This window comes from Podarcis cretensis (assembly GCF_951804945.1).
Source record: "Podarcis cretensis genome assembly, chromosome: 15".
NCBI classification, from domain to species: domain Eukaryota; kingdom Metazoa; phylum Chordata; class Lepidosauria; order Squamata; family Lacertidae; genus Podarcis; species Podarcis cretensis.
Window position 1 is genome coordinate 21,936,788 of NC_137185.1, and position 15,283 is coordinate 21,952,070.

General features: G+C 42.6%; 1 protein-coding gene across 6 annotated transcripts in view; it reads right to left on the reverse strand.

Moving 5' to 3' along the window:
• Positions 1-15,283, reverse strand: part of GRAMD1B (GRAM domain containing 1B) — a 214,431-nt gene that overhangs the window by 122,954 nt on the left and 76,194 nt on the right. For 5 of the 6 annotated variants that reach the window (XM_079954674.1, XM_079954677.1, XM_079954670.1 and 2 more), the window contains one exon: positions 5,454-5,531. In XM_079954674.1, the coding sequence (XP_079810800.1) occupies positions 5,454-5,531 (78 nt within the window). Of the gene's footprint in view, positions 1-5,453; positions 5,532-7,321; positions 7,432-15,283 lie in introns of those variants that run through there. The other variant, XM_079954678.1, reaches the window with a different exon arrangement.

Sequence of the window (15,283 nt, forward strand, 5' to 3'; positions counted from 1 at the left end):
GGATAGAATTACATATTAGTGTGTGCTATACAATGGTTTTCCACATGGCTTCACTGTGTTGGGAAATAACCCATTAGTTAAATCAAAGGCACTTTCCTCTGTAACCTTTAGGAGATGAGAGTTGCAGGAAAATGTCCTCCACCAACTACACTGTACTGTCATCAAATGGAGCTGGGCACGGGGCAGGAAGAGAACCTACAGCAGGGCTTCTTCCATGTCAAGATCCCCTTGCAGAAACTGGTAATGTTTCTGGCAATGTGATCGTCCAGGATCACCAAAGAAGCACATACTGTGATGCCCCCCCCCCCCAGATAAAAGGTAATCATAGAAGATGTGCATTTCAAGTCTTTAGACAGCAGGTATAGGGAACCTTTGGCACTCCAAATGTTGCTTAACGACAGCTCCCATCATCCCTGGCCATTGGCCATGCTTGCTAGGGCTGATGGGGATTTGTTGTTCAGCAACATCCGGAGGACCAAAAGTTCCCCACGCTTGCCTCAATGAAAGTTAAATAAATGGGGCAAGTGACCACCTTACAATATTCTGAGTGTGCATGCGCAAAGCTGAGTGTGAACCTGAGAGTTCAAAAACTGGAGAGGGTGAGGAAAGGTGGAAAGAAAGCAGAGGATATGACAGAGAAAGGAACTGGAGGTTCAACACATGCCCAAGAAAGCAAACCCTAAGAAGACCTTAAACAAGGAATATTCCAAGGCTCCCAACCAGAGATCAGGATAAAGATTTCCTCTCTCCAGAATCTGATGACAGCTCCCCAGAGAGACTAGAGTTCAAAAAAGGGGGTGGAGACTTAGAGGAAGAAAAGATAATGAGTTTCATTTCCTATTCCACCATCATACATTTCCTTTGACCTAAAAATGAATCTCTTTCCTACTGCCCCTTTAAGTCCCAACTTCTGGCCTGTTTTAGTATTTTCTAAAATTAGTGTCACAGCAAACTCTAGTTGGCTTTGACCCTGAACCTACAACCCAAGTAAGGTTTAAAACTCTGATTCTGAAGGCTGTGATTACAGAGTGTCGGCCGTTCCTGTGCAACCAATTAAGAACACCTATCAACAGAAAGGAGAGGGAAGTGGAAATACAATACATTTTGCTGGTCTTGCCAAAAAACACACAAAGAAGGAGTCACATGTGCCACTTTCACAGTTTCGTCCTCTCCCCCCCCCTCCGTCCTCCCCCGTCTTTTGTGCCAAGGCTGCAGTTTGGAGTTGTAATAAATCAACCACAAAGAGCCAGAAACATATGAATCCAAATTTGTCCTCATATTGCATTTTCTTTCTTATCCTCCCTGTTCCTTCTTCAGCCGGGAACGAAGACCACCTAAAAGTTTGATTTGGTACCAAGGCAAGATGAACAGCTGATTAACATCCGACAGCAGAGATGAGGCGGCAGCTGAAGTGATGTCTAGGCTGACTAAAGGCCCCAAAGGCTAAAAATAAACGGAAACTCCTCCATAACTTTCCCTTGCAAAGTATATGAAAAGCAGGGAGTTTGTTCCCCCCTGCCTGAAAAAGCAACACCTGTGCCAAGAATCTATGTGCCAGGTGCTCCATTACTGCAAAGACTGAAAAGCTTGGAGGATTCCAACCAAAGCTGAACAAACGCACAAGCAATAGGTTCAGGGAAAGTGAACAGAAGACATCATGCAACAGAAAAAGAGCCTTAGGATTTGTAGGCTCTGGTCCAAGGAGAAGACGCATATATGCACTGTGCCTTCAGCAGCTGCATGGCATGCAGAAATCCATCAGGAAATATGTTTTCAACACTAGGCTGCCTGAAGCTAGGCTAACCTAGCAGCTAGAAGTGTACAATAAAAGTAAGTTAAGTACTGGTGCCCAAGGCTCCCTATGGACCAACTGACTATAGGTGAGGAGCACAGAATTTGTGAGGACCAAAGCAGCCAGATCAATCAGGAGAATAGTAGTGTAGAATACAGAATTTCATCTTGCACGATACATGCAGAAGCGGAGTTCACTCAGCGGCATTTCTGCTCCTACAAGCTGGTGCCACTGATCTCTCCTAACTGCAGTAGATGCATTAGCAGGACAGAATGAGGAACTTAGGTTCTTCATTCTGCTAGGTCAGGCCAATGGTCCATCTAGGCAATTAAACAAAAGTTTTCCTTTTGTGGCCTGTGCTCCTTCACATCAACAAAACTATCATGATAGACAAATTCTCCATCCTATTTTGCTTTGTTTTTTAATTATTTTGACAACGTCTTTCCTTTCACAGAGTCAGATATGTCATGGGCTGACACAGATCAAGTGAATGTATGTGACAAAGGTTGCAGCTGCCAGATCGTTTCACCTCCTTCCCAGGTCACTCTTTCAGCATACAGTGAGGTCAACCAAGCTGCAGTTCCAACACAACCACACATCCTCTTTATACCATACCTTACTGCAGTCCACATCCCTAATGTACACACATACACACACACACGTGTGTTTGTGTCACACATGTACAGAACCAGTTGTTTCCATTATCAGACAGAATTAGTAACTGCTTCCCACAGACAACTCCTTGAAATTGTCCGTTCCTTTCACAGGACAAAATGAGTTTGCACCACGTTTCAGATTTATCCTGGGTACTTTCAAAAATTACATGTCTCAGAATATAACCAGCCAAACAACATCAAACCTGAAATACGTGAAATACATTCGACAAACACACAAGACGTAACTGGCTGCGCATTCACATAAACAATACTCTTTTATATATTCTTATCGCAATATCAAATGTTTATCTTGCACAAAAACAACACATAAAGTGCAATAATATAGACGGAAGTCCCAATAGATCAGATAATTCATAAAGACCAAAGACCAATTTGAACTATATGAACATATGTGGAACAGAAACTAGCAGACATTTGGTCTTTATGAATGATCTGATCTATTGGGACTTCCGTCTATATTATTGCACTTTGTGTGTTGTTTATGTGCAAGATAAACCTTTGATATTGCGATAAGAATATATAGAAGAGTATTGTTTATGTAAATGCACAGCCAGTTACCGGTATGTCTTGTGTGTTTGTCAGAATATAACCAGGCATGATGTTGCTATATTTGCACAGTTAACAATATTTCACAGGCACTTGACATCTATACAATGGTTTCAGTCTGCAGCTGCTCCCCCGCCTCCTTTAGCTAGGGTTGACATTTTCAGATTTATGCTAAATAAAATATATACTGAAACACCCCCCACAATGATAATTGTCTTTGCATGGGTAACTGACTTTGTACAAAGAATACAAGGACATTCCATTACTGAAAGAAGAATGGGCAGCACACACAGGAGAGATGCAGAATTTCTGGGGAAATCTGAAGTCGTGGGGTGAGGTGGGAAACCAGTATTTTAATGGGGGGGGGGATGGACATTTCAAGAAACTTTGAAATACATGCAATATTTACTTTCTTATCAAAGCTAAACTCCTTTACTACTTTGAGAACATGAAATGCATTGTACATAACTTAACACAGTAGTTCCCAAACCTCACCCACCCCCCCAGGGACCATTTTAAAAGTGCTGAGGGTTTTGGTGGACGACTTCATGATTTTTCTACCTGCTGTAGCAATAGTAGTTTCCAATGCTAGATGCTGTGTGATTTTGAATCCTATCTTTACAGACACACCGCAGACCACCAAAACGAAGCTCACAAACTACCATTAACCTGCCCTGATTTGGCAGATTGAAATTTTACTCTTTATATCTTCTATGAAATTTAAAAGTGTAAAGTTGCATATTCCCACATTCCCTGGGACTCAGCCTGGCTGAACTTAATTGGGACTTACTTCTGAGCAGACATGCATAGGATTGCATTGCAAATGCCTTAAATTTGTTCAAGCAGTAATTACAACTATAGCTTTTGCTAGAGACAAAGCTGGGAGCATACCTAAGCATATCTCAGCTTTTGCCATTGGGAAATTAGAATGAAGTAAAAGATGGAAATAAACCCATATACACACAGTAAGCAAAATGAAGGCTTTATTATCTGGACTTGGAGAATTTTCTTTATGTATGCCACAACAGCAGCAAGAATACTTATTGCAAAGTACTGGAAGACACAAGATTTACCCACCCGGGAAGAATGGCAGATGAAGGTGATGGACTATATGGAACTGGCGGAAATGACTGGCAGAATCCGAGACCAAGGAGAAGAGTTGGTGGAAGAAGATTGGAAGAAATTTAAAGTTTATCTACAGAAACATTGTAAAATTAAGGAATGTTAGAAGGATGTTGGAATGAAGTAATGTGGTTTTAGCAGAAATGATATAAAGGATTAAGTAAAAATGGATTGTTAATTGGTGAAAGAACAGAATGTAAAATTATAGTATATTAAGATAAATCATTAGGATAGAAATAAAGATGGAAAGGATTTGCTGAAATATCTAATTGAATTAGAATACAAAAAAGGGAGGTGTGAGGAAGTCAAGGAAATAAGCAAAGGAAAGATAGTTATGTAAAGGATTGATTTGTTTTTTTTTCTTTAATTATCTGCATTTTTTTCCTTTGTTCTTGTATTGTTCTGTATTTTTATTTTATTTTTTTCTGTTTAAATATGTTCTTTATTTTTTCTATTTTTTCTATTTGTAACCTTTACAATCTCAATAAAAATCTATTTAAAAAAAAATTATCTGGACTTGGAAAGTGTGCTCCAAATTCAAATCATTCCACATGCTCAAGGAGGCTTTGGGTTTCCTGAACAGGAGCTGCTGCCGCCACCCTCCTGATCTCACGCCACCAATTTCTGCAGTCTCTCAAACCTGGCAGTGGGCACTACAGAGTTCTATGGGTCTCACTCCAGCCGACATACAGAGAATTGCTCTGGGAGTGGAAATTTAAAAGCTGTTTGTGCTACAGCACATTAAAAAGCAGAAAAAAATAGACACCTCCAAACCCGTGGACATACCTAAAGTAGTTACTTGCACCCTAGCCAGAATACCATGCAGCAGTAAAAGAAATTTGTATCAAAAGAGAAAGTGTCAAGAAACTTCAACTGGTCCAAAATATGCCAGATGGTTATAACTAGAGCCCTGTTTGATTTGCATTGGCTAACTGTTCATTTTCAGTCTCAATTTAAGGTTCTGGTTCTTACCTTTAAAATCCCAAATACCGTACCTTTGGATCTGGGTATCTTAAAGACCTCCTTCTCCTCCCACCCAATGCACTTTGTCCAACATTGGATGTCCTTCTTTAGGACTCTCCATCGATAGGAAGGCACAAGCAACAAGACTCTTTTGGTTGTGGGGCTGACACTTGTCATCCTTACACACATTCTTTTGCACCGTTTCCCTGGAAATAAGCCTCCACTGAACTCACTGGGACTTGCTTTTGAGTCAACATGCAAAGAACTGGGATTTCCTGAATACACAGCATCCGCTCTTAAACCACGGGCCTTCCTTGCACTGACAGCCATTGTCATTTTCTCCAGAAACTTACCCGTCATCACGCATTCGGGGGCTCAGGAATCGGGATGGGTCATCATCATGACTGCTCTGCTGGCTGCTCTGTTGGCTGCTGGAGAAACAAGCACAATATCAGGCACACGTATTGTTGATTATTATTAAATTTATTACCCACCCTTCAGCAGCAGGTCCCAGGGTGGGTTACAACAATTTAAAATACAGAATTTCAAAACAGCTGAAGTGTATTATGCTCACAATAATAGGGTGTGGCCTGAAAACACACATCTCAGTAAGCAAGTGGGTTTTGCAATGGGACTGATGATCTCAGTCAAAAGTAAAATTATTCTAGAGGGAAAAAGCTTATAAAAAAATACATGTAAAAAACTTTTCCCACTAAGTCAATCCAATTTCTATTCTAATAACCAATAAGAAATAAATCTGCATAACTCTTGCTTTTATTTTATTTTTTTAATGTCTAACGTAGTTGATAAGAGCTTTAGAAGAAATAAGGACCATCAACTGCAAAAGGAGTGGGCAATTTCCAGCATTCCATCCCATTACGTCTTCAGTGTGCTTTCCCAAATCTTTTATTAGTATCCTCATATGCCTGTGATGTATTTTTACAAAGAAATCCCAGCCCCCGAGCTTGCGGAGATATGCCCGACATTTCATTTTAGGGCAGTATGTTTGTAAGTAATCACAAGGCCAATGAGAAATTATGAAACTGCTAGAAGAGAAGGCTCAAATATTCTGCTCCCAAAATGTCCTTCAACTCTCACCTTCAACTCCAGGATTTTAAATAGCGCCAGATGAATTTTACTGGGCTGCGTTCTGAACTGTTAATTTCAGTTTTGTTATCCAAGTCCCAAAATAAGCTTGAAATCAGTGCTTGGCTCCAGAAGAAATACTGAAATAATGGCCAATGCCATCATGAAGCCAATCCTGTAAAATGACCCTTACCAGGATTTACTCCACTGGTCCACCCAAATTAGTTTCATTCTAATGATAACAACTCTGTACTCTGTTCATGAATAACAGAACATCATTCACTAGCTCCTCAGCTCTGAGGTACAGTATTTGTCTGGTTCATATGCAACAGTAAACTAAAATATATCTCAGCGACAATGAACAAGCATGCAGGTAAATAACAGCTGGTTCACACCTCCCTAGGTGATACTGCTACCAAACTACACAGTTACGTGTGAACCTGGGCTTGTGATTTCCCTTGCTGCCAGCAAAGCAAGAGCTGTCATCAAGGTTTTTGTTCTTGGTTTACTACACATGGTTTTCTCGGGGAGGTAAACCACAAGCCTGGGTTTGCATGTAATACTAAGTCAAACCATGGTTTAGCTCCAGGTTTTGGGAGTGGCAGCAGGAGCAAGGGAGAGGTGAAACAGCTGATATATTGAGAGCCTGTGTGGTGTAGTGGTTAGAGCATGGGTAGGCAAACTAAGGCCCGGGGGCCGGATCAGCCCAATTGCCTTCTAAATCCGGCCCGCGGACGGTCCAGGAATCAGTGTGCTTTTACATGAGTAGAATGTGTCCTTTTATTTAAAAAACATCTCTGGGTTATTTGTGGGGAATAGGAATTCGTTCATTTCCCCCCTCAAAATATAGTCTGGCCCCCCACAAGGTCTGAGGGACAGTGGACCAGCCCCCTGCTGGAAAAGTTTGCTGACCCCTGGGTTAGAGTGTCAGACTAGGACCTGGGAGACCAGGGTTCGAATCCCCACTCAGCCATGTGAAGCTCACTGGGGGTGCCCTGGGGTAGTCACTGCCTCTTAGTCTAACCTACCTCTCAGGGCTGTTATGGCTATTAAATGTTGAGGAGAGGAACTGTGCACACCACTATGAGCTCCTTGGAGAAGATGGTGGGAAACAAATGCCATATAAAAATTCTACCTGGGTACATGCATGGTTGTTTGTCTCTTGCTCAGGCATGGTTTGAGCTCAGCGTTAGGTGCAAATGAAGCAAGTAGCTGAAACCCCAAACCAGATGTACCAAGATCTCTAGGATCTGTTCAACACATTGACGTCCACCACTGCATGCACTTATCCTTCAGCAATATTTCACTGCAATCACAAAGCAAAAGTGAGCATAGACTGGTAGTGGCCCCAGTATGCACTCAGAAGCAATTTCCTGGTTGAATAATAAAGAATGTTTTGAAGTACATTTGGCAATGGCATGGCATTTCTCTTGCTGACACCTTACTCAGGCTACCTTCTAGTTCCAGAACAAACATTTCTGAAGTGACAGGCCAAAAAAGGCATCAACCCTGTGTTGAACAATCACTGTTTTCTGCATATCACTTTGTCCCAAATCCATCACTGTCCGTATGACATAGGCATGCTATGACTGGACACCATCCAAGGAGATGGAAAACTTACAGCTTGGTCATTATCTTGCTATTACAGTGGTACCTCGGGTTACATACGCTTCAGGTTACATACGCTTCAGGTTACAGACTCCGCTAACCCAGAAATATTACCTCGGGTTAAGAACTTTGCTTCAGGATGAGAACAGAAATCGTGCTCCGGAAGCACAGTGGCAGCAGGAGGCCCCATTAGCTAAAGTGGTGCTTCAGGTTAAGAACAGTTTCAGGTTAAGAACGGACCTCCAAAACGAATTAAGTACTTAACCTGAGGTACCACTGTAGTCTCATTAACTGCATTTATATCCCACCTTGAATCCAAGGACCTCAAGGTAGCATACATAGATCTCCCCGCTCACGACATTTTATCATCACAGCAATCCTGTGAGATAGGCTAAGCTGAGAGATTGTGAATTGCCACAAGCGAGCTTCATGACTAGGCATGGATTTGAACCCAGGTCTCCCTGAACTTAAGTCTAGCAACCCAACAACAAAACCCTTTTCTCTTCTCTTTTCTTAAAATTGTTCTATACAGGGTTTTGTTTTGTTTTTTGCAAAATGTATCGAAGCAACGAACAATAATTTAGAACAACAGAACCACACAAGAAATATACAGCATAAATAACAAAAAGTAAGTGAGCTAAGGATCAAGTTTAAGTGGGTGATATTTTTGTTGGAGAATTATAGACTCTGACCACAAGATGTCATACTTTGCTTTCCAGCTACTGAAATCTTGTGCAGAACCTTCACTGGAGCCAAAAGGAAAATGGTTTGAAGTTCCCCGCTGTTCCTGTTTCACACAGTATTGCTCTCGGGACCAGCTAGCCAACACTGCTCATTTCCTACTATATATATATTTCCTACAAGCACTATATTTAGTTTCCGGCTGGAATGTCTGAGGTACATAAAAACTCCCAGCTATCTTTGAATTTCTAGTACAATATCTTTCAAACCACTAGTCTTAGGCTGGGGTTTGGGCCAGATAACACCTGGGCCAGTGCTACAATTCTATGACCACTCTCTTCAACATGTACATCACATCTTGCCTCCTTTCTTTGCAAATCACCTCCTCAGGGTGGCTGGCTGGCTGATATCTTGAACAGGAACACACCTCACTGGGTGTAAAGAGTGATGCGCCACAACATTTACCGTAGTTGCACACTGCACCTGTAGTGTGCCAGTTCTTTGCAAAAGTACTTAAACTTTGCCCAGTTTGCACAGTCGGCGTGCAAGCCAACATCAGGAATGAATTGCTCAATTTGCAACCTCAAAAATACAGCAGGGCCTTCAATATCCCAAGAAGTCTACACCGAGGAAAAGCATGGGTGAGACAGAAGGGGTGATAAGCACATCTGTGACAGAGAAAAAACAAGAGTGTCACATGGAGCTCCTGATTTTGAGGAACGAAGCCTCTATCAACCATCATTCCTCAGCAAAAGAGCTACCCAAAAGTCAACAAGGCAGGGCCAGCCCAAGACAATTTTGCACCTGAAGCAAACCACAAAATGCCACTCCCTGCCCCAGTCAGGGAAGAAGGTGTGAAAGAAGTTCTACATCAGGAATGGGGGGAGGATAAAGATGTACACTGGGAACAAGGGTGGGAGATCAGCAGTGCCTCCTATTTGCCAAGAGGCAGTTGTAGAGGCAGCATGGTGGGGGCCAGGGGCATCTTACCCATAGAGGCTAGTGGCGCAGGGCACCGGGGCGCCAAGTTCTGGAGGGTGCCAGGGACAAGGCGGAGGCTGGACATGGCACCTCCTGGCATCAGCTCGCCGCCCTTGCCCACCTCCGCCATGCCACACCAAAGCAGCATGCCGTGCCCGGGGCCTCCATCTGCTGCGGCCACCATGGCACAAAGCGGCCAGCTGAGCCAGGAGGTGCCGCGTTCAGCCTCTGCCTCTTCCCTGCCAAAGGAGCCACCCTCCAGCTGCTGCCCGCCTCCTCCAGCAGCGCCATCCTCCCTAAAAAAAACTCTGGTAAACGGGGATGGGCGCCAGAGGGAGCTTTGAACCACAGCACCAGATATGCTTAGGACAGCCCTGGTGGGGAAGCAGATCTGTCCTCCAAGAAGCATGCCAAAGCTGTTGCTGCAACTGCTACAGTGGGGGCAATGCATTCCTTGGGAGCCTAATCTGCTTCCTCTGCAGATCTTGCTGCCTGAGGCAGTTGCCTCACCTTGCCTCATGGGTGGGCCTGGGTGTACATGTTTTTCTTTATTTCTTAACTCCCCACTTCCAAGGGTTTAAATCTTGACACCAAATATCAATCAACAACCAAAGTTCCCTGTATCTTCTCCAGAGATAAATATACAGATCTTGTGTCAGGGGGATTCAAACATCAAGCAGCGCTCAAGATCACACATTCTGCATCTTGCAACTAACTGGGCTTTCGTCTAATTCCCTTTGTTTCTACGCAAAAAGAGGGCCTCGGAAACAGATAGGCTATATTCATTTGTATCAACAAAACAATGTACCGTACTTTGTTAATGGGATTTCGGGTCAGCGAATAGAAGCCCTACAAAGTACTGGTTAAGGTCTTGCAAATGTGGGTCTGTGCTTTCTCCTTCCATTTTGTGTTAACTAAATTTTAAATATGGAACATCCTTCACTCCCAATCTCAGTGGTCAGCTGAAAGCCAAATATAAGGGTCTCAGATATGTTCTGATGCAGGAATACTCCAGAAAAAAATGTAGAAGAGTTGGACACAGGCATTATCCTACCATTTAAAATCTCAGTTCTGGGCAGCAACAGAAGGAACACACGAAAATGGGTCTGAAAACCAAAGTCCTGAGACTAGCTCCCAGTCTTAGGCAGAGTGGGTGGGGAAGCTGTCTTTCCACCCTCCAGATAAGGTCAAAGTTCTGTCTCTTGCAACTTACTCTACTGATAATGAGATTCCTCATTTCCTGACTGTGTCCTCCTTCACCCTTCTAGTGAATAGATAAATGAGTTTGCAGTGAGTCATGGAGGAAATTTAAGAGGAACAGCAACACATCAACATACAGAGAACCAGCGTGGTGCCCTGGTTAGAGTGTTAGGACCTGGGAGACCAGGGTTCAAATCCCCCATGAAACTCACTTTCGACCAGTCACTACCTCTCTCAGCATAACCTGCCTCACAGGGTTATTATGGGGATTAATGAGGATAAGGAGTACCATGTACGCTCCTTAGAGAAAAAGATTAGATATAAATGCAACAACAACAACAGCAGCAGCAACAGCAACAACACATATTGAAGAACCGACTTCACCAACTGAGTGTCCTCTATCGGCCCCTGCCAGCAAGTTGGCAAAGGCTGTTCTGAAGAATACGGCTACTAATGCCTGCATTACAACAACATGCAGACAATCGCAGGCAGACAAAGGAAGGCATCCCAGCTTCACACAATGCACAGACACCATGCCACAGAGTTATATTTCTTTATATTTCTCCCGTCCAACACCATCTTTTGTATCTTAAAAGGAAGATAGAACACAGGATTTCCTAAATTGCTAAAATGCTAAGGCTACATTTACTTGAGAGGAGGGGTCAGAAAATTCTGACGGAAACAGGAGCAGAAAATAGGAAGAATACGTGAACACCAGATGTCCAGAGAGAAAATCAATCCAGTCAATATGATTGGTATTCACTGTCAATCGTTATTGCTTTGAGCTGGCAAACAATATGTAATTGGTTATGGTTTCCTCTAGCCCCGACCATGTCTGCATTGTGTCTCTTTTGCATTGAAATGAATGAGCTGGAGTAATATAATGACAAGGTGATTTACATAATTAATTATGCAAATTATGTCATTTTGCTTCAGCAGACAGTGAGACAAATAACATAGCTTTTGGCAGGAGATGAAGGGCAGTGGAACAGAAACAGTGCTCTGCATGCGACCAATATTGGGCAGAATGGAAAACAATGCCTTCTTGCATCCCTACTTGAGAAAAAGTTTCATTGAACACAGTAGGACTCACTTCTGGGTAGGCTTGCAGAGGATTGTACTGCACAGATTAATCTAGTTTATATACCGCTTAATATAACAAAATCTCTCAGAGATTTGTGTCAATTGCAATCATAAAATCACAAGCAAAAAGGAAATATGCAATATCAAAATGAAATTTAAAAATCCAATAAAATTAGGTTTGTTGAATAAAAAGTGTCCAGCAAAACATGGAAACAGAAAAATACAGGCAGTGTATCAGATAATTAAAAGCAAGGGAAAGCCTGATGGAACAAGTAAGTTTTCAGTAAGTGTTTGAAGCCCACCACAGTGGGTGCCCACCAAATTGCATGAGGAAGGATGTTCCTGATAATCAGTCCCACTACACAGAAGGCTCATTTTCATGATAACCCAAGATGACAACCCATCAACCACAGTGAAGCCAGCAAGGCCTTTTCTCAAGAACGTAGGAAACCTGAGTTTCAGGTTGTTTAGAACTTCATAAGTCAGTAACAAAAGATTCAACATGGTTCTGAAATTAACATGCAGACAGTGTCATTGTTTTAGCACAGGTGAAATATGAGTATAGCTAGACACCCCACTCACTAGCTGTAGCTTCCTGACCAAACACAAGGGTAGCTTCACACACAGTGCATTTTATAGCAGTCTAACCGCAAGGTTACCAATGCATGGACTGCAGTAATCAAACTATGCCTAACCAGCAAAGGACACAAATGCACTATCAACTGACGCTGGTAACAGGCACCCCAAGCAACCAAGATGTATCCAGCAGCACCTGCTCCCATCTGGAACAGATAAATGTTTCAATTCCTGGACCTGGGAACCACTTGCCAGCAAGGTGTCTGTCTTGTTGGGATTCAGACTCAAGTTTATTAACTTTCGCACAGCCCATAACTGCACCCAGGCAAATAATGATCTGTAGAATTCCTGCTTTATGTCATTCTCTGAAGGGCCAAAATGACCTGAAGCAGAACTGATATGATTGCAAGGTGCAGGCTGTAAAGAGCTTCCAATCAATAGGAGTCTTACCTTATTACTCCAGAGCTCAGTGCCATGAATGTCATGCAACCTAATATCTTGGGGACCAGAAGTCCAGCAGAGGCTTAGACTCTACCCAATGGGCTCATGATTTGCTCCTTAATTCAAGCTTAGTTTGGTAACAAGTTGATCCAACATCTCTCTACCGGGGCACAAGTCAAATGCAATTCACCTTCTGCACATTTTAAGAGACTCCCAAGTTGCAGAGAGTGTAAATAAAAATTAACCAACTCAATTTAACGATTAAACCTTCCAAACATCAACTTCTTTCTCGGTCTTGAGTTGGTGACAGTCAAGGATCATGCACATGGCAAAGGTCTTACAGCAGACTGGGTGAAAGGCTGCTAAATAAATCTTGCATATAAGTAAGATCTGCACGGGAGACTCTTTCGTCCTGCATGATGTACACCTGATTGACAGCTATTTCCTTGAGGATCGTTTCAAAAATAGGCCAGAAAGAAGACTCAAGGCACAATCACCTGTGGGCAGAAGGACAACAAAGAGGGAGCCAGTTTAGCTTCTCTAGGAAGGGAGTTCCAAAGTCTGTGAATCCTGGTTTACAGAGCCTTAGGAAAAATGAAGATTATGTAAAAGAGTATGCATTCTTTCAAGTGTTTGGTAAAACTATGTTTTTATTGGCAGTATAAGGCTTTTAATGCATCCAGATTTCTTCAATCAAGCTAGTTGTTTTTTTTACATCCCTACTTCAGTGGTAAATAGTTGGTATCCAGTATAGACCCAATGAAATGAATGGAACTGAGTAATTTATTCAGTATGAGTATAACTTACTGGATATCACCCAGTAATTCTAGAGAATGATAGCTTCCCAGTACTGGAATATATAGACCAATAGGCTCATACATCACTTGCTTCTTTTGCACACAAATTCCATCTCCTGGCCGGGAAATGAGAAAAGATGAGATGATGACTGCAGTTTCTATACTGCAATTCAGTTACAGATGCACAAAATGTTAATTCACATGAGATGAAAAATTTCACCCATATTCCAGGGGAGTTTTTGAGGCTGGAAATCTGTGGATAATACTATTGTGTGACATTTGCTATAAAATTACTTTTTCTACAGGCCCGGGGCCAACTGACTTTGACAGGAGAGAGGGGGGGGGAATAGAATTATGTGTGTTATGTGTCAACGGCTGCAGATCACCAATGCAAGCATCTCTCACTATAGCCACATTCACAGCATACGTTTAAAGCACTAGGGTAGCACTTTAAACAGTCATGGATCTTGGGGGCTGCAGTTTGCTAAGGGTGGTGGTTGGTTAAGAGACCCCTACTCCCTTCCCAGTGCTGCAATTCCCAGAGTGGTTCAACAACCATTCCCTCTTCCCAGAAAACTCTGGGCGCAGAGCAAGACCAGCAAGGCTTATGATCCGGAGGGGCATGGACTGGGCAGAGTCCCGAGGGCCAGATAGGGAGATCTGGAGGGCCACATTCAGCACCCTAGCCTAATGTTCCCTACCCCTGTGCTAAATAGATGCATGTTTCATGGAAAACAACAAAAACAACCTTGGGCTTATCTGCAAGGCTGGAGTTACTTTTAAGAAAGTCCTGAAAACAAAAACAATTTGAATTATTAAATTACATTTGCTGTGATCTCAGCCTGACAGTTTAAAGCTGTTAAATAATGAAGCAGCTTCATTGTCTGCAGCGCTTAGAACTATTGCCACCTTTGGGGCATCTTCCTTGGAGTTGAATCCATTTGCCTTCATAAATAAATCAAACTCTTGCATAAAACCTTCCTTTCATTAGCACCCTGTCATCATTCAGAGTCAATACTGAATTTCTAGATGCTTTCAGTCTCTCCATCTTTCAAATTATTTGAGCTTGTTTTGTTTTTATGAAGCTGGGATAGCTCAGTCAGTAGACAGGAGGCTCTTAACTTCAGGGTTGTGGGTTCAAGCACCACGCTAGGCAAAAGAGCCCCACATGGCAGGGGGTTGGACTAGATTGCTCTCATGGTTCCTTCCAACTCTACAATTCTATGCTCACTATGAGGCACCATGCTATTTATTTATTTTTTTACAAGCACTACCTCTGTGAAGGCAGGTACTCTGTAAACACCCTTTGTGAGTTACAGGTTAAATATCTCAGTCTCACCGCAGCCGACTCAGTGTGCAGCAGTTGTGAAAAAGGCAAACTCTAGGCTAAGGATCATTAGAAAAAGAAAACTGCCAATATCAAAATATATGGGGCAACCACATCCGGAATACCGTGTACAGTTCTGGCTGCCTCACCTCCAAAAGGATGTTGTAGAGCTGGAAAAGGTTCAGAAAAGGGCAGCCAAAATGAGGAAAAGTCACAGCATTTGGAAATTTTTAGTTTAGTGAGCAAGAGACAGCATGACAGAAGTTCACAAAATTATGCACGGCATGGAGAAAGTGGATAGAAGAAAGTTTTTCTCCCTCTCTCATAATATTAGAACTCGTGGACATCCAACGAAGCTGAATGTTGGAGGATGCAGGACAGATAAAAGTACTTGCAACAAACA